Below are 20,270 nucleotides of genomic sequence, written 5' to 3'. Positions count from 1 at the left end.
ACCTTGTGCTTGCGAGGCAGGTGGCAGAACCACTGAGCTAAATCCCTGACCCTGTAGCTTATTTTTTGCTTTCTCTGTGCATTTTTAAATTGTGTAATGATTAATTGTTTATCTGTCTCATCCATGAATTGTGAGTACTTTGTAGGACCTTGACTTACCTATCTATATTCCTAGTGTGTGACACAATGTGTGGCACATAATAGATGCTCATTAAATGATGTTTGAATCACTGAGCCAACAATTTTACAATATAAGCATTACTTTGTAGGCTTAGAGATATCCTACCCATTCTACTTGGTTGACATTATTATCCTGCTTTGATCTAAAAAAGTAAAAATGCCTTTTGCTCCGTGGTTTTTTCTGATGGCTTTATATTTGAGGCCGTTGTTGCATCCTGCATTGAGAGACTTGATAATATGCCACCAGATGTTCTGTAATTTTCTTCCTTAGTGCTGTGACTGGCCGTCTCTGTCTTCTCTGGGATCATTTTATCTCAAGGTGTGCCTTTTAATGCTGCCTGGAATAGATAACATGTCTCGTTCAGTAGGCTTTTATTACTCAGCTAAAGTAGAACACATACTGTATGATAATTAACTGTATATACAAGAGGAGGGTATAAATTGGTGACAGATAAACTGGCTTTATAAATGCAACAGTGTAGTTAGGAGAGAATTGGCATAGAAAGTACACAGGTGCAGAAGGAATGGAAGATAAACTGAGTGGCATGGAATTAGGGGGTTCAACAACCCAGAATGATTAGGAAGACAGTGTTCTTTATGGGCTTGTTATATAAGATAGCTAAGAACTAATGTAGACACGTAATTTGCAAAGGCAGGGAAGAATATTCTGCATCATTTATGTTCAGCTTCTACATTATACAGATCCCTTTAGATGACCCTAAATGGTTTATATTAAGAACAAACTCTTGAATGATTTTAGGGCAGAAAGCATAATCTGCATCTCTGACTCCAAATCCAGTATGGTCTTTATTTCAGATTCTGTTTTCTTCTTAGTTTTTAATTGTAGAAGCAAATGAAATACTTAATAAGAGAATCATCCAAATAAAAGCCTCTCTTACAAAATATTGGTACCAATTAATGCTATTCTTCATCAACCATCATACCCACACTTTTTAAAATGGATGAAATTCTGTCTTGAAGATCAAGGTGTTATCTTTTAATTGTCATTCTCAACTTTTCAAATATTGTGTTGAGTTTTGAGGGTGATAAGCCATGTCCAGAGAAGACACTTAGCTAAAACTGGCCTTGCTTTCCTAGCAATGACTAGTTGTTGTGATTCAACTTGTTGGAAAACACTGGAACCAAGTGATACTAGCTGTGAACTGATTGTTAGGCCCTGCTATTTGTATGAAGGAAAGGGAAATTTGAACTTACTGCTAAAGTCATAGCCGAGACTGTGATAAGATGTTTGAATTTCTCTAAGACTGAAAGGTATAGTTTTGGAAGTAGACCCACAGAGGGGAAAGAGCATATTGTGTCATGAAGTTTGGCTTTTTGTTTTATTTTGTACCGGGGATTGAACTTGGGTCCTTATGCTTGATAGGCAGGTGGCGGAACCACTGAGCTAAATCCCCCACCCAAGTTTGGCTTTTTTAGTCTTACATCTCCTCACAGTAAATTGGGAAAAATAAACATGATATTTTAATTTTGTTAACACAATTTTTGCTTGTTATTGCTCTGTAGAAATAAAATGTGGAGAACATTTAAAAGATTAAATTAATAAAGAAAGCTCTGATTTTACTGCACTTGCTGCATGATTTTAAATTTAGGGATTATTGAGTCACTCACATGATGAATTAAAGTCACAATCTTTGTTAGAATTAGCAACCATTAACTGTCTTCTACAAATGCTATCATTTAACCCAATTCTGCTTTCCAGTTAATGTGTTAAATGTTGTGTTTTTGCAATATAAAAAGCTCCAAGAATTATTAACAGCCCCAAATTGAGAGGAACAGTCTTTTTTCTTTCTCATTGAGTTTATTGGTACATTTTAGGTATACAGTACAGTTACATTCATCTTTGGGATCTTGTACTTTTACATGTCAGGTCTTGGTTCTCATTTTCTCCCCTTGTCCTTGCCCTCCCTTCACCCTCTCCTCCCCTCCCCCTTTACAATTACTTTATTTCCATTTTCTCATATGTTTTTCTTTCCCTTATTACCTTTCTCCTACCCTTCCCACTTTCCCTACACCTTTAGACCGTTTCTTCCTATTTCACATTGTCAGTTATCTCATTCGGATCTTATGTACTATTATAGTTTGTTCACACCAGAGAAACTATTCGGTATTTACACATCTGTGACTCATTTATTTCACTTAGGATTATATCCTCAATTTGTATCCATTTTCCTACGAAAGAATCAAATTTCTCATTCTTTATGGCTGAGTAGTATTCCATTCAATAGAAAAACTACATTTTCTTTATCCAGTTTCCAACAGATGGGCACATAGGCTGTTTCCAAGTTTTAGCTATTACATACTGTGCCGCTATAACCATGGGTGCACATATATCACTGTGATATGATTCTTTTAATTCTTTTGGAAAGATACCCAGCAGAGGGATGGCTGGGTCAAATGGAACCTCTAGTCCCAGCTCTTTGAGGTATCCCCATATTGATTTCCATAGTGGTTGCACCAGTCTGCACTCCCAACAACAATGGAGAAGGGTTCCCTTCTCCCCACAACCCTGCCAACATTTGTTATTGTTTGATTTCTTGATAGCAGCCATTCTTTGTGGGGTGAGGTGGAATCTCAGTGTTGTTTTCATCTGCATCTCTCGAATGATCAGTGATGTGGAGCATTTTTTCATATATTTACTTGATGCTTTTACTTCTTTGTCTGAGACATATCTGTTCATTTCAGATGCCAATTTTTGAATCGGGTCCTTATATTTGGGGGAGCTGATTGTTTTGAGTTCTTTGTATATTCTAGATAACAGTCCTTTGTCTGAGGAGCAGCTGGTAAAAACTTTTTCCCACATTGTAGGTTGTCTCTCAGTGCTGTTGATGGTTTCTTTTGCAGTGCAGAAGCTTTTTAATAAGAGGAGATCCCAGTTGTTGATTCTTTCTGCTAGTTTCCCTGCTACTGAGGATTTGTTTGTAAAGTCTTTTCTTATGCCAATGTCTTCAGTAGTTCTACCTAACTTATCTTCCAGCAATTGAAGACCCAAAAAATTCCACCAAAAGACTTCTAGACTTAATTGAAACTTTTAGCAGAGTAGCTGGATACAAGGTCAGCACTCAAAACTCAATAGCCTTCTTGTACACAAATAACAGACTCACTGAGAGAGAAATTAGGGAAACAATTCCTTTCACAATAGCATCCGAACAAATGAAGTATCTAGGAATCAATCTAATGAAAGAAGCAAAAGACCTCTACACTGAAAACTACAGCACTCTGAAAAAAGATAAAAAAAGATATAAGAGAATGGAATGAAGCAAAATCCAACAATATGTTGTATACAAGAAACACACCTAGTGCAAAAAAGAAGCCCATACACTGAAAGCGAAAGGATAGAAAACAATTATCCATGTGACAGGAGCCCAGAAAAAAACAGGGGTAGCAATCTTATTTGCAGACAAAGTAAATTTCAAACCAAAACGGATTCTAGTATTATTGATGTAGGAAGCTACTGTATCATACCTCTGTGAATGTAAAATACCTTGTACCTGCTTTATGATACATAGTAGTGACTGTGCTTTATCAGAGCTATATTTAATGATATTACTCTAGAATGTTCTCTTTCCAGATGATGATTAAGATGCTAATAACAAAAATGGTGCCAGATATCACAACAGCAACAGAACTTTGCTGTTTTCTGGATATTATTATTTTCTTTGTTTTTTTTTTTAATGGAATGTGCTGAATGTCTATAATTTTGATCAGATGACTGCAGAACCTGGAAAAGCTGTTGCTGTTATCGATGCATAACATACTGCTATTGTTAGTCTTTATATGTATATATATATATATCTATGTATATATATATGTATGTATATATATGTATGTATGTATATATATATGTATGTATGTATGTAGATATATGTATGTGTATATATATATGTATGTATAAATTGAATTTTGGGAAACTTTAATGGTGCTGTCAACTTTGGAAAAAGTTATCCCAATTTACTTTGTTGAGTTGGCATTGTACAGAAATGGACAGCCGTATTGGTCTAGAAATGTTAATTTTTAAAATTTTTATTTATTTATATATATTTTTTCCATTTGTACAGGGAAAATGCACTGTACTAAATATGTAAGGTCATATCTATTTGGGTTTGATTACAGAAACTAATAAAGTATTCTCTAAATAATGAAAACAATAAGATAAGACTACAAGAGCAAGAAGCAATTTAAATAAGTTAAGGGACCATTTTCATCTTCAGAATTAAGGATTATTTTAATCTTACATCATTTTCTTTTCTCTTTTACTTTCCTTTTTAGTTTTATTTTAGGATTCCCTATTTTTAATATTCATATAGAGATTTCTTTAACTGAAATACCAAATAGTTTCTCTGGTGTGAAAAACTGTAATAGTACACAGGATCCTAATGAGATAATTAATAATGTGAAAGAGGAAGTAAAGGGCTAAAGGTGTATGGAAAGTGGGAAGGGTGGGCGAAATGTAATAAGGGAGAGGAAAAAATATGAGAAACTGAAAAAATGGAAATAAAATGTTTGTAAATGGGGAGGGGAGGAGGGGGAGAAGGGAGGGCAGGGACAAGGGGAAAAAATGAGAACCAAGACCTGTCATGTGAAGGTACAAGATCCCAATGATGAATGTAACTGTACTGTATACCTAAAATGTACCAATGAACTGAATGAAGAAAAAAAAAAGAAAATGGAACGATATCTCCTGCTCCTTGATAGGAAAAATCAACATAGTGAAAATGGCCATACTTCAAAAACTGCTATACAGATTCAGTGCAATACCAGTTGAAATTTCAACACTATATTTCACAGAACTAGGAAAAAGAATCCAAAAATTCATTTGGAATCGGAAGAGACCTAGAATAGCAAAAGCCATCCTAGGCAACAGACACATGGCAGCGGGTATAACAATTCCCAATTTGAAACTGTAGTACAAAGCCACTGTGATAAAAACAGCATGGTACTGGCAAAAAATAGACCTGAGGATCAATGGAACAAACTGGAAGGCACAAAAACAACTCCAGGTGTACTCAGCTCTGTCATCTTTGACAAAGGAGCCAACCATCCTCACTGGAGGAAATGTAGCCTCTTTAATAAAAGAGTTGGTGTTGGAAAAACTGGCTCTCAACCTGCCAAAGATTAAAACTGGACCCTTATTTCTCACCATGCACTAAATTAAAATCCAAGCGGATTAAAGAGAGGAATAGTCTTAAAAGAATAACCTTTTAAAGTTTTATTTGGCAGCACTGATCATTTTTCTGTGGCTATAAAACTCAAGACAATTTTTTCTTCCTCCTTCTCCATAACTCTCTTCATTTAAAAATGTTCTAGTTTGATTCTACTATTTATATCATGTCTCCCTGTGTTTCCAGAAGTATATGATAATGGCCTAATTTTTGTCTCACTATTATAGATAAGCCTGGTGCTTTGAACAACTGTGTTAGAAGTATTTTAATTCGTTTGGGTAGATAGCTGTATTAATTTTAATTATTTGTTAGGGTTTGCTATAGTTCTAATGAAATTTTCTTTTAGTAAAGTTATAACAAATAAAATTTGGATATTTAAAACATTGCCTGAATGTTATTTTTGGTGAAAATTGGCATTTTTGGTCAAATAAAATGTGTAGGCAAAATATCAGCATGGATTAGACTGTTTTGATAATAAATCTAATAACAAGAGACAGTGGAAGTGAAAATAAACTTTTCTTAAACTATTTTTAAATATTAGCTATTCTTTCTGGTCTTATATGATTCTTCAATATGATAAGCATACTCTTTAGTTTTTACTGATTTTGTTCCAGAGATGATATAAAGTAGATTACAAGATAGAAAATATGCAAGATAACATTAGTTCAAAGGGCAGTAAGAAGAAGGCAAGGCAAAGGTAGGGGTCTGTGCAGTGGAACAAGGATTAAACTAAAAAATAATATTGTAATGACAGTGAGCCATAAGATGCCAAATAAAAATTAAATTATTTTTATAGTTAATAGAAACTATATTTATAAAGATACCTAAAGGGCCAATGAAGCTCACCTGTTCTTGCTACTGAAACCAGTCAGAAGTTTTTCTTGGCACCTTACTTTAGTTGCAAAAAAACCCAAAAACTTAATTGTAGGAAACAAAATGAATGCTTCATTACTGTAGTATAAAGATGGTAGTTTGATCCTGAAGCATACTATTCCTGAAGCATGAGTGGTTGGATTTTTGGAACTTGACTTTTCTCACCAAACCAAACTTTTGGTAAAATACTTGTAGGCATGAGCCTGAGATTGTCTTCTCTGTTCAGAATTGCCTCTTGTGCCCAGACCTTGTCCCTTAATCAGAATACCAGCCTCCCTATTTTCATTTAAGATCATGGTGCTGATATTGAAAAGGGAGGACCAAACTCCGGAGAACTATAGAGCAAGGGTCTCTCTCCTAATGTGAAGTGTAGCCTGGGGCCAGGAGTTGGGCATGGGAAGATATAAAATTTTATGAAGAATTTTATTAGTAAAGAAAGTGTGTGTGTGTGTGTGTGTGTCTGTAAATAGACTTTTACCTTTCATTTGATTCTTAAGTACATGTTTCTCCAAACACAGCACTGGAAAGTTCCTTTTAAAGCTCTGTTAAGCCATCAAGTAGAGCAGCCAATCTGTCTGTTTTCTTCCTTGACAAATCTAATCCATGCTTAGTGTGCTTTTGTTGATTTAAAGTGAAGGAATGAAGTAATATTTTCCCATTATACCCATAAAGCTCTTCTGTAAGGAACTTAACAAGAAGTGTTGCACAATCATATACAAGTACTGTTTTCTCTTGGCCCCCATATGTGCTAGCTCAATCATAAATTACTGAAGTTCATTTTGCATGACTTGATTTGGGTGAAACCTATTCTGCTGTCCAGTAATATTCTGTTCTTTCTTTATGGCAGCACACACCATCTGTTTAATAATCCATTCTAGAATACTACTGTGGACTGAGCCCACATTCTGAAAAGGAGTTGCCTGTTTTCGTCTGCTGATAGAACCATCATTTTTCACTTGACAGTAATTCTGTGATCCTTTTTCCAGGCTCTTAAAGCACCTGAGAAATAATTTTTAGGGTTCTACAGTCTGCAATTAGTTCAGCAAACTGGGATGTCTCTTCTTGGAATTCAATTCTTCATTAATACTCTTTTAATTCTGCTCTTTCTTTCTCGCTGGTGGGCAAAGACTGAAGCTCAATGGAATTGAGCTGCTGTTTTTTTTCCTGTCTTCTGCCCAAACAGTGATGATTATCATTTTTAAATTGCACAGCAGCAACAACAAAATTTCATGAGAAGCCATCCTTTATCATTTTGGACAAGGCCATCTTGTTCCAATTTTTTACCTTTTGAAATTTCTCTTAAGGTTTCAGGTGATTTCTTTTTGTCCTAGGTCATTCATGTCTGTCTTTTATGTGACCTGCTTCATCCATGTTATACTTACTGATACATCTTATACTTACTGTACTCATTTCTTTACATTCTTTTCATCAACAAGATGACCTGTTTTCATATGGTCAGAATGAAAGTTTTGAGATGCTCTTGTCCTTCTTAAGCCCATTTGTTTTTTTTAGCTTCTGACCATTTGATCTAGCTTCCTTTTCCTCCAAACATTTTGAAGTCTGTTTTTCTTCAAATTCAAGAAATAATTCTATATGTGTCTAGGATTCACTTCTTTGTTTTTTACAGATTCCAATTTTATATTGTCATTTTCTTTCAAGAGTTTCATCATTTCTACATTACCAAACAATTTATCCTGGTTAGCTGGGAGTCTAGAGTCATGGTTTCTGTCAGTGTTTTTTTTTTTTTTTTTAATTGAGTTTATTGGTACATCGTAGGTATACAGTACAGTTACATTCATTATTGGGATCTTGTACCTTTACATGACAGGTCTTGGTTCTCATTTTTAACCCTTGTTTCTATTAGTGTTTTATTCTGGAAGATAGAAATTGTTAGAAGGCAATACAGAATTTATCAGAAGAATACGATGAATAGAAATTGTTCAAATAATTTGCATATCATCTCATTACATCACTCTTTTAATTTCCAAGCCAGTTTTGTCACTTCAAAAAATATTTTTTTGGGTGAAGAGTCTGATTATATGCCCTCCAGTGTGATATTGTTTCTATTTTTAAACTCTGAATAGTCTTTACCACTTTTAAGCCCTAGGTAGTGGCTTCCCAGACATGTGCACTTTTTCTTGACAAAGCATGTTCTTTTGCCAGTTTATTTTCACTAGACACTGTAGAATGTCTTTTGGCACAAAATCTAACTTACCAAGTTTTGGTAGCGACTTTGAAATCATGTTTGTCATTGTTTTTAGGTGATGGAGAGAACTGAAAATAAAGACACGAGTATAATAAATCTAATATGAATGGCTATGTGTTTTGCATATTCTTTGTAGCCTCTGTGCATTTCCATATAGACATTTAAGACTAGATATTTGTTCTTGACCCTTTTTAGCTTTCATTTTTTCAAATTAGTTTCTCATATATATTTGCACTTGTTATTCATCCCTTAGCATGAAGCTTAAGAAGATAGTAACTTCCTTGTTCCTTTTGGTTTTGCTTTTTTTTAATTTTGTTGGATTTTTGAGAATGATATCTTACATGCTAACCTCCCTTTTTCTCTACATTTTCCCTTTTTACTTATTCACTGGGTTAAATTAGCATCCAGACCATCTTTGCATCTGGCTTGCAACATTTTCTGATATTGCTCATTGCCTCACTCTTGCACTTTTCTAGTTTTTCATGTCTTTCTTTCTTTCTTTTTTTTTTTTTTTTTTTTTTTTTTTTTTTTTTTTTTTTTTTTTTTTTTTTTTTTTTTTTGCTATTTTGGGGTTATTTCATATTACTCATGATTGTAGACTTCATTGCCTGTTGTTGTCTGCTTTGGCATTTCTTGGCAAAAGAAAAATATTCCTCCTTAACTTTGTTGAAAGTTCAGCAAATGACTCAGGGAACCCCATCACACACATTGTACTATAGAAAGAATTTTGCAGGTCTGAAGCATTTTTTACTAACAGACTTTTATGTTAGGACCAACTTTTGTGGTCCTGTAAACATTGAGGTAGTAACTGAAATATAATAAATTAAGAACACAATTGCTTTATAGCTCTGCTATTCTTTTACTTGAGATATACATAATGTTTGCCAAGTAAATATAAAAACATTCTCACTGAGGGATGAATACTTATCTTTCTGTGAGTGTTAAAATAAAAATTTTTCAGAACTATGCAAAAGGGAGAGTGGAGAGCACAGAAAATAACCTTTTAAAACAAAGTTCAAATCAATAATGATTAACATTTCCTAGTCTCTATTTTCCCGCTAATGACTGAAGACAAGTACTAATTAGAGAAGCCTGAAATGTCTGGATTTCTAGTTGTAGCAGATGGTACTGTGTGAGAACTATTCTTAGTGCCAGGAACAAGTCTGGGTTGTTCTTAGCTACCTTTCTTTCATCTTGATCCTGTCTGAGGACACTTACAGCTGGCTATTTTTCCCTGTCCTTGATCCTCTCTGTTACTTCTAATGTCAGGAGATACATTTTTCTGCCATCCTTGGTGAGGATTCTTGTGGTATTTTTTTGAAACAAGGTCTCTCTAGGTAGTTCAGGCTGGCCTCAAATACACTGTGTAGCCCACCCTGGCCTCAAACTCATGGCAGTCTTCCTGCCTCAGTCTCCCTAGTGCTGGCATTACAGGTTCCACCATGCCTGGTGTGCTTGGCTTATAGGCATGCACCATCATTTCTAGCCTACTTGTGACCTTTTAAAGTCTTTATAGATGGTCTGAAAGTATTTCACTTGGTTTATACTTCAGATGTTTTTTTTGCTTTGCTGTTAACTCTAGTAACCAACTCTGAGCAAACTTGATTTTTTAAAAATTGACATTTATAAAACTGTTAAGTGCTGGTATTGTTTTGACAAATGCTTCATGTGAATTTTCTACAATATGAACATTGTTCATGTTATGATGACAAAGCATGCAAGTGATTATGTTTAACCACATTTTTACTTTTTTAAAATAAAAGGACACATTCTATTTGTTGTAAAATTTATGATGTTATTGCTTCGGTAATTAAATGTACTGATTTGACGCTTTTTGAGGAAACTTTCTTTTCTTTTCTTTTTTTTTTTTTTCCTTTTTCTTTTTTGGTACCAGGGATTGAACTCTGGTCCTTGCTCTTGCGAGGCAGGTTTGTTTCTAAGTTTTAGCTATTACAAACAGTGCCACTATAAACATGGGTATACATATATCACTGTGGTATGATTCTTTTTGGGGGAAAAAAAAAAAAAAAAAAAAAAAAGTGAATGAGATTGATTACTATCAACAATTCCAATTTACAGACAACTTCCTCCTCCTTTTCTTCATCTTGTTCCTCCTCCCACTTCTCCTCTTCTTGATCCTTCTCCTCCTCCTCCTGTTCCTCCTTTTGTTCCTCCTCACCTTTCTCTCTCCATCTTGGTTAGATTTCTTGTTGCTGAGACAAAGTATCCAACACCCAAAGTTAAAGGAGGAAAGGTTTATTTTAGTTCACAGTTTGTAGAATTGTCAGTCCTTAGTAAGCTGGCTCGGAGGTAGGGCAGCATAGCAGAGGGACGTGGCAGAGGAGAAACAGCCCATGGCAAGACAGGCAGAAAGTAGCCAGCAGTGATCCTCCCTTTCCCTTTTATTCCATTCACATTACAAGCCTATTTACTGGTTGCTGCCCCACATACCCAGGGTGGGTTCTCCAGAATTATGCTAAATCAATCAACGGACTAATTCAGTTGTCATATACCCTTAGTCCATGTAGATGAAGCCACCTCTGAAATGCCCCACCTAAGAGTCCATGAAGCTTTGGTGGACATTTAGATAGAAGCCATAAAACTCCTCTCTTTTCCTTTTCCTTCTCCCTCTCCCTTTTCTTCCTTGCTCCTGCTAAGGAACAGTTAGGGCAGCAGGACAAATTAGGAAGCTGCTACAGTAATTCAAGTAAGAGTTCTGAAGGCCTGACTTTCTGGAGAAGCATTAAACATAAAAAGACATTTTCATTATTATCTTCAAACACATAGGCTGAAAAGGTTTCTATAATTTATTTCATAGTTTTTAAACTGATTTTAGAGTTTGAAGCTACACTTTTTCTTAAATTAGAAAGCTAATTCTTTGACTACAGCAATGTAGAGATTAGTTTGATTATTTATTTTTTGATTCTTGTCTGTGCATTTTTTATGTTGATACAAAAAAATCCAATTTTGTAAGAAGAGAAAAGAAAAAAATAAGAGAAAAGGAATAAAATGGAAACAAAGACTTTTTTTTTTTTTAATAGAGAAGGGTCAAGGGAGGCCAGGGGAATGGAGAAAATATAAGAACCAAGATATGTCATGTAAAGGTACAAGATCCCAGTGATGAATGTAATTGTATTGTATACCTAAATGTACCAATAAAGGAAAAAAAATCAAACAACAACAACAAAAAAGACAATTTTTAAAAAGAATTCTAAAATAGCAGATCGACTTGAGGATACTTCATATTATTACAAAGTGTCCGTATGCTCTGTGAATGACTTTAATTCTAATTAACTTTAGTATTTCTAGTTATTAGTTAATATTTTCTTCTTGAAATTTCCATATTAAGATTAATTATCCATCTTTAAGTTAAATTATTCCAGTCATTGCAGTTTTATCACGATCCTAGGAAACTAACAAGAATAATTAAAAACTGTTGCAAATAGCATTTGTATCTATATTTAAAATGCTCTTCAATTGATCAAGCAGATGTTGTTACAGATTTTTGTCTTTGCTGTGATAAATTTCCCATTAATTTTGAAAATCTGTGTTTAGGGTATGTGCTTTCAAGTTTCACATAGCTGAACTGCAATTTGTGAAAGTTCAAGCAGCTGTACTGACAACCACTTGATAAATTTGTAACTAAAGCTCTTTTAGGAAGAGAATAAGTTCTGGATCTTCATGTTCTATATTTTATGTTCAGACATATGTACTTAAATTTGTCTTTGGTGGGTCTGGAAAGTATGATAGACATTACACAAATACACACGTGTCCATATATAGAAAGATATGCATATTCACATATGTATTTTTACATTGTACATCTAATCTAAGTTAGGAGTGAATATACATATATTTTTTAAAAAACCAAAACATTTATTTTAAGCTTTCACTACCTAAAGTTTTTTCTCTTTGTGTAGGTCGAAGAAATTGTGGATATTGGATCATTTGCTCCAGAAGATATCCATATTCCTAAGATTTATGTACATCGCCTTATAAAGGGAGAAAAATATGAGAAAAGAATTGAGGTAATTGACTTAGCTTATCTGTCAGTATTCAGGAATATGACCCCAAAGATATGTGTCGCTGAGGCCATTCCAGATGATGAGATTGGAGCTGAGCTAGAAGTCTTGCTTTGGATCTTAGTGGGAGCTTCTCATGTCTCCATCGTGAGGGACTGTGTTACTGTCAAGTCCAGTGGGACCTTGTGTTCACACAGTGCAAATTTCCATATCCTGTAATTCTCTAGCCTGTGTTTGTCAGGTTTCTGTAATGATTCTAATTTACAATGTATGATTTTGGCTGACTGTTGTAGAAGGTATAGAATAAGAGAGTCTTTGGTGATTTTTACCCCTGTTGTAATCTTAATGTTCATTTCTTACAAATAACTGTGTCTCTTAAAATTACTTTGTACTTTTATGCAGTACAGCAAGAATATAATTTTTAATTTGTTTTGGGCTCTGGGCAGCAGGTCAGTATGAGTTTGGCAAGAATTGAGTACCAGGAACATTGAAGATATTCCAAGGCCAGTGAGAGCATAAAGAATAACCAGCTAGGCTGGCATTGATGTCAAGTTTCAAAAGTGTCCAGGGATCAGCAACAGAATAGACACACACTAAGAGGGAATTGAGATATTTATTACCCTGTGGACATCAAATAGAAAGACACTGAAATCTAAAACTGTTGTCTGGGATCTTGGGAAAAGGATAGGACATTTGCAAATAGAAACCTGAGGCAAGGAGATTTAGTAATGGAAATAGTTTTCTGGCTGGCTTCTGGATATTTTCATGATTTGTATGATTGGTCATGTGGCAAAACCAGTTTAGATTCTTCAGATGGAAATAGGCAGTTGGCAGCAGCAATTCCTGGTCAACACATTCCAACAGCCCTGAGAAACAGATTTCCAAGGTCAATTCTTCTTTTTGTTCTGGCTCAATCTTTGGACACCTGAAGAGAATCCAGTTTAGGTTTTATTAGTAACAGTAGCGGCAGCCAGCATAACAATAACTGGGGGATTATTTACTTCAAAGAGACCAAACCAGTGTATTTTCCTTAAATCAATCTGAATTCTTTCATTTACTTCCTTAAGAAGAATTTCTGTCTTCAAATGTCACAATATTATTTTTTAAAACTTTCCATTGCAATTGCAAGTTCAAGCTCTCCTGGGTTCATTTACTTCCTTAAGAAGAATTTCTGTCTTCAAATGTCACAATATTATTTTTTAAAACTTTCCATTGCAATTGCAAGTTCAAGTCCTCTCCTGGGGAACTTAGCTGATTCTATCTCAAAAGTTAAAATAATTAAACAAATAAAAACAGTTGGGAATGTAGCTTAGTAGTAGAGCACCCAAGGGTTTGATCCCCAATATCACAAAAAAGGAGAACTTACGCATTATTGATCTGCCTTCTAGTAGTATTGAGAATTAACTTCTTCAGTAAAATTTTATATTGTAGCATGAAAAAATACAGAGGATACCATCAACCGTGAATGCTTTATTTCTGTTTATTGTAAAGCGTTTATCAATCCGGAAGGAAAGTGCTGGAAAAACCAAATCTGATAAGCCTGGAGATAATGTAAGGGAACGTATCATCAGACGGGCGGCTCTTGAATTTGAGGACGGCATGTATGGTATCCTTTCTAAAGGCGTAATACGTATGTTTCTTGTATTGATTAGGCTACAAAGTCTCCTCGGTAGGTCTTTACCTCTAGTCCATGGTAACTTTTAAAACCCTTGAGAAATATTTTACTTTTTGTACAAAATGTTTCATGTAACCAGAGGATGCAAAGGTATATGGAATTAGGATTTTAATCAGTTTGCCTTTTTGAAATGAAGTGGCAACCAAGAATTCACTTTCATATTTTCTCGTATGCAGTGGATTTCAGTACAGTTTGACATTAAAGTAGAGTTTATTTAGAAAAGAGGTTACCCATAATGAAGATTTCAAATCTCAACATCACTAGTAATAACAGGTGATATTTATTTTCTCTGTATCCTGACATTTGCACATTCATTGAAATATAAAATTCACCTTCCTAACTAATTACTGCTTCCCTACATAAGGATCTTATATATGTACTCTTTTATGGCTAATACCTTATAGGGATATTCAGTGAATGATTTAAATTTTGCAAAAAAGAGCTAGCGTAGGCATGATTTAGAACAATTAGTATTTGGATTAAATGCTTTTAATAGTAGTAAGACTGTTTACCATTTTGCTAATTTTTAATACACTAAAACATTGAACTATATAGTAAAAATATAAATAGTGTATGATAAATACTTGTTGAGGTTTGGATATGGTAAAACCATACTTAAAGACCTAGGACATGAAGAAATAGAAACATAAGAAGTATTTTTGTTTTGTGAACTTCCTTAGTCATTTAAACTATGATCATGACTGAGAGAGTTTTATTTTTGTCCTTTTGTAAAAACTTCTATCTCTTATTTTTATTTTTGAGTTTATATTTTGTGATATGGTGAGAAATTCACATAGGGGACAAGATTTATCATGATGCCACTCATCTGACTACTTCCTAGGCAAGAGACATAGTGAATCTTGATTTAGGTAAAAGTCATTGGGTTTTCCTCTTACTCTCAATCAGTTGATTTACCACTGATTTTTTTTTCTCATGAGTTTATTGGTACATTTTAGGTATACAGTACAGTTACATCCATCATTGGGATCTTGAACCTTTACATGATAGGTCTTGGTTCTCATTTTTTCCCCTTATCCCTGCCCTCCCTTCACCCCCCTCCTCCCTTCCCTATTTACAAACACTTTATTTCCATTTTCACATTTTTTTTCTTTTACCTTATTTCCTTGCCCCTACTCTTCTCACTTCCCCTATACCTTTAGTTACCACTGATTTTTAAAAACAGACTACAACACAAACTTCAGATAATAATGACTTCTAGTTGTTCTTTATTCAGTATTTATGTATTGTGTATGAAAAATATTGGCAACCCACTTAACTATATTGTCCTTTCATATCACCTACTTATCAACCAAAAGAATGCAGTTTTTTTCTCTCTGATATATGATTTATTAAAGAATATTTTTTAAACTGAGAGAATTGTAATGTACGATGCAAGAATTGAGGTATAAGGATGATAATTTGGGTTGCAATTACCTGAAAATATCTGTTAGTGATGGAATTATTATCTCAGTGTGTTATGTCCATGAGAGTGAGAAATGAAGTACAAATAACTACATTAGACTGTGTTTTGCCAAGAAGTGAGTGATAAGGCTGTCATTATACCTTCATGGTCTTACTGTGTCCACAAGAAGTGACTAGGGTCATCAAGTTTTCCTTTTGGCCTTTTATTTGGTGGCATATATAAACTTTGTTTATTTTTTTCTGGCCTAGATTCGTAAAGATATCCCTGTAAGTAGAACTAATCAGAGGGCCATCATTCTTTGTATGAATTTTGGTGAATTCTGCCATGAGCAATGACAGTTAACAGCAATGGATAGCAGTCAGGCAGGATATTTTTATCTGCTCAGCCTGCCTGCATTGAGAAGCAGGATTGAACCCACATGAAGGTGTACAAACATGTTGGAGCCTGGTTTAATCATCTAAGAGAGGGAAACTTCAGTTAGCTCATTGATGCCTAACACAGATACTTTTTATGTGGTCTTATTGTCTCTGATGAAACATATCACACCCAATCCTTTCCTCTTTATGTTTCCAAGAAGATTTGGTTACCAATGAGTGTTGTACAGTGACCCAAAGGAATTGATACACTTTAGGCAGATATTTTGGTATCCTTGAAAAGCTTGAAAATTTTAAAATGGTATCGTTTCTGAGTATTAAATCACCTGTATTTTAGCAAGAGTTTTGAATGAATGAAAATAGATTTTAAGTAAAGATCAAGCTATGTTTAATGATATATCAGTTATACATCCATCTAAACTTGCTGTGCAGATTAATAAAATGAGTCTCACACTTTCATTAAAATGACTTTGTGACTAGCTTCTGAAGCCACCCTTTGATTTCCTTGTGGAAAGGATAATGTTATTGAAAAAGCTGTGACTAATTAGAGATTTTTGTTTTCAAGCTAGCGCCCAGAGGGTGATTAGGGAATATATCCAGTAATTATATTTACAGCAAGTTCTCTAGAAAGATGACTTCTGTTCAGATTTATATGTCCAGAATTTTATGGCATAATCTCTGTCTTTAATGTGCTAGACCTTAACATCTATTTTTTCTAGCTAATTTGGGCATAGGAATCCCTCTTCTGGCTAGCAACTTTATAAGCCCGAATATGACTGTTCATCTTCAAAGTGAAAATGGAGTGCTGGGTTTGGTAAGATGGAGATTTACATTTTCATTAATTATTAAGTATGGTATGGGTTACTTACAAGTTCCAGAATGTCCAGTATCTTATTTCCCAGTATACATTAACTGTTAATTCAACAAATGTAGAAAATGTATATCTAGTATGTAGTATATAAGTAATGACCATGGGCATATAGTTGATACTGAATAACTGAAGTGATAATCATGACCATTTACAAAGATACAAAAATGTGTGTCTGGATAAAAGCAGATTCCTACTGAAGTCAAAGACTTCAATTCTTTCAAGTACCTTAAAATTTGTCTTGAATGATAAGCTCCTCATTTCGAAGACTAGAGAAATAACTTAATGTGAATTATCTATAGTTAACATTTAAAGGAAAATTCAAATTGTACATCTAAAGCATTGGTTGCCACTTCAGTTTATTTACAGGATGAATTCTTGGTCTCTTGAAAGTATGCAAAAATGTTATAGACAATATTTCCTCATTCCTCATTATTGTATGTCCCTTCCTTTTCCTTTTTCCCCCTCTTTAATATGTGTTATGTTGTGAAACTACTTGCTCTATTCAGATAAGTAGAGTTGCCTCATAAAGTATATACAGAATTGGCTAAGAATGTGTCTCAGTGGTAGACTTGCCTAACACGTGTGAAGCCCTGAATTTGATCTCCAGTGTGTACACACACACACACACACACACAGTTAAAAAGAAAACTTATTATGAAAAGTTGCAAAGGGAGCATTAAAATATCCGTGTAGAGAAAGATAATATTAGAACTCCAAACTCAAGCCTTTAAGGGCTGCACCCTGGGAAAATGAAACTGCTTTCAAGTCCCTCTAGACAAATAATGTATCTGTAGTTGATATTCATTGATCCTACTAGGAGGGTTGAATGAATAACAGTGATTGCAAATTAGGTACTAGGTAATTATTTTTTTGTTTTATTGACCTATATGTGTAACAGCAAAATGTTTCTTTCAAACTGATAAGAAAATGATTATCTGCCCAGTCACAACTACTACTGTGGAAAGACGAATCAACATGAGAAACATAGCTATGAAAATGACGGAATTATTTTTAAAAGGTTCACCTCAAGTCTTTGGATGATAAATAACATTCCTGGAACTATGAGAAAGTTATTTATATTAAATTTTGGTGTATGAGTCAGGAAAAGTTTCTTTTTAGTAACTAAATACATGCTGTATTCGACAGGGTCCATATCCATTAGAACATGAAGCTGATGCAGATCTAATCAATGCAGGTAAAGCAACTTGTAATATATTATTTCACCTTTGCTATTACCCTAACTTTGTGCCATATGGTAACATGGATTTGGACTCAGTTCTTTGTCTCTTCCTAGAGATGGCTCCACTATGTTTATCATTAAGATAAGCCTTTTTGGTCTTTTTCTGAAATCTCTTTCTCATCCAGGGATGACTAAATTAAAGGATAAAATGCAGTTGGAGACCTTCTTAATAGAAGAGCTTTGGTGGGTTAGTCTGAGTGCTGACTATATATATATAGAGAACGCTCTTCAATGGGATTACTGAGAAAAATTAAAGGAAAGAACAGCTTATAAGGGTATGGACAGGATTGGATGGTTAAATCCCACAGGGCGTTATTATCACCCGTGGGCCTCAAGGGGGCAGCAATAGGAGAGGGTCACTTAATAGGTGTTATGGCCTTTGATAGAAAAATACCACCAACTTGCAGCTGCCTTGGTGTGGTGTAAGATTTCCCCTGCTGAGTCTCCAGCCTGTGCCTCCTATTGGCCAATCCTAAGTCAAAATAGGTTAGCTGTCTCTAGTAGAGAAGGTGGGAGTGAATCTATAGCAGCAAGAAGAAAATATATGGCACTGGGTTTTTTGTTGTAGGTTGTTCATACTGTCCTCTAGTCTTCATTGAAGTGAGAGAAAATCCTTCAAATGCACATGGGTGTGTAAGGGTGTACTCTACCACTAAAACCCAAGCATGTGAGGGAGAGTAGAGTTTCTTTGAACCACGGACTCTACCTTTATCATCTCCAGTTTCTGTAATCTTATACTTTGCCTTTTTTATTAGTAGTCTGTTGTTTGAATGGGACTTGGAGTTAATGTATTTGTACTCTAGATGTATTTCCTCTACAGGAGACAGAAAAGGTTGGGCCTTTGGCCATTGTCATTGCCTGACCTTGAAGCAACACTGCCATCATATTTGGGTTACAGCTCATCCTTGATGTGGAACTGCCCACACTTCTTATTTTCTAGCATAGTTTTATGTACTGGTTTTGTTCATTCTACCTATAGAAAAGTGTTATTCTTACTTTGCATTCAAAAATAGTGTATGTAAATCTCAGAAGTAATATGAGCTGAACACAAAGGCCAGCTGCCAAGTAGAACTGATGTTTGATACTTGGAGTTTTTGGAAGTAATACAGCTTCTGGTTGAATTGTTGAATTAGTTAACACAGCTCAACTTTGAAAGGCCCACTGTGATAAAGCAATGACATTTAACCAAGAGTATAATTTAATTGTACTGTACCCTTTAGCAATAGCTCATTGATCTGTGAAAATATTTGCTGCTTGGTTTAATTAATTTATGATGTTAGTGAGTTATTTGTAAAATGAATAACTCCATTTTCCAAATTTCAGGCTTGAGTTCATAAATCCTGCTTTCCTTAGAAAAGTAGTTAATCTTTTCAGTGACATTGAGTTTCAGATTCCATTGAGTTTAAAAGTAGCTTGGTCCTAATGAAGCCACCTGATTTATATTGCAAATTCTGAAATGCCACATATAATCTTTAACTACTCTACTTTGTAAAACAAGAATTCACTGCAAATGGGAAGCCAAGCTACAAATTAGTTTAGTAATATTCTAACTATTTCATTGAATTCCTTTTTGGGATTTTTGTCACTTTTGATTTTGGAGCTATACAAATTAAGGGAGAAATAATGTGAGTTGGAGAATCTAAAATATAAATTGGCAATTTCTTCAGCTTTCCCACATTACCTGGAAGATCAGTCCATTGTTTATGTTAATTTTAAAGAATTCCCTTTGAATGAATATGAAATATTATGTATTTAAGTATAATCATTATTTCAAAATTTCAAAATGATAGAACTATTTCCAAGGGTTGCTTTTTCTAAAAGAAATTAAGCTACATAAAAGTCTTATAAGTTTATGTAAAAATTAATTACCACTGGGGAAGAGTCATATTATTTAGAGGGTATTATTTCACATATATTTTACCATTTGATCTTCAAGTGAAACCTTGTTACACAGATTGGGAATGTGAATCCAGGATAGTGAAGAGATGGGCCCCAGGTAACATGGCTAGGGACAGAACTCCCACAATCTCCTGTTCCTCATACTTGTTTGTTTTTGTTTTACACTGAGCTACACCTGATGATGATATGAATTTTACAGAGATGCAAACAACAATGTTTAGAACATTTCATGGGTCCCGTGGATATCTGGGCTCCAACCTACAACCAATGAAATTTTGGAATTTCTAATATTAATGTGCAGTTTGCATGTTAACAGCATTCTCTCTGG

The 20,270-nt window shown here is 34.5% G+C and overlaps 1 protein-coding gene across 1 annotated transcript in view; it reads left to right on the top strand.

Annotated features, from left to right (window-relative positions):
* The window catches only part of Oxct1 (3-oxoacid CoA-transferase 1), a 119,621-nt gene that overhangs the window by 48,421 nt on the left and 50,930 nt on the right, over nucleotides 1-20,270 (top strand). The window contains exons 8-11 of the mRNA XM_033761347.1: nucleotides 12,359-12,466; nucleotides 13,952-14,066; nucleotides 16,652-16,746; nucleotides 17,950-17,998. Of these exons, the coding sequence (XP_033617238.1) occupies nucleotides 12,359-12,466; nucleotides 13,952-14,066; nucleotides 16,652-16,746; nucleotides 17,950-17,998 (367 nt within the window). The remainder of the gene's footprint in view (nucleotides 1-12,358; nucleotides 12,467-13,951; nucleotides 14,067-16,651; nucleotides 16,747-17,949; nucleotides 17,999-20,270) is intronic.

This window comes from Fukomys damarensis, unplaced genomic scaffold (assembly GCF_012274545.1).
Source record: "Fukomys damarensis isolate Sample0158 unplaced genomic scaffold, DMR_v1.0_HiC HiC_scaffold_1, whole genome shotgun sequence".
NCBI lineage: Eukaryota > Metazoa > Chordata > Mammalia > Rodentia > Bathyergidae > Fukomys > Fukomys damarensis.
This window is presented reverse-complemented; position numbering and strand designations above follow the sequence as displayed.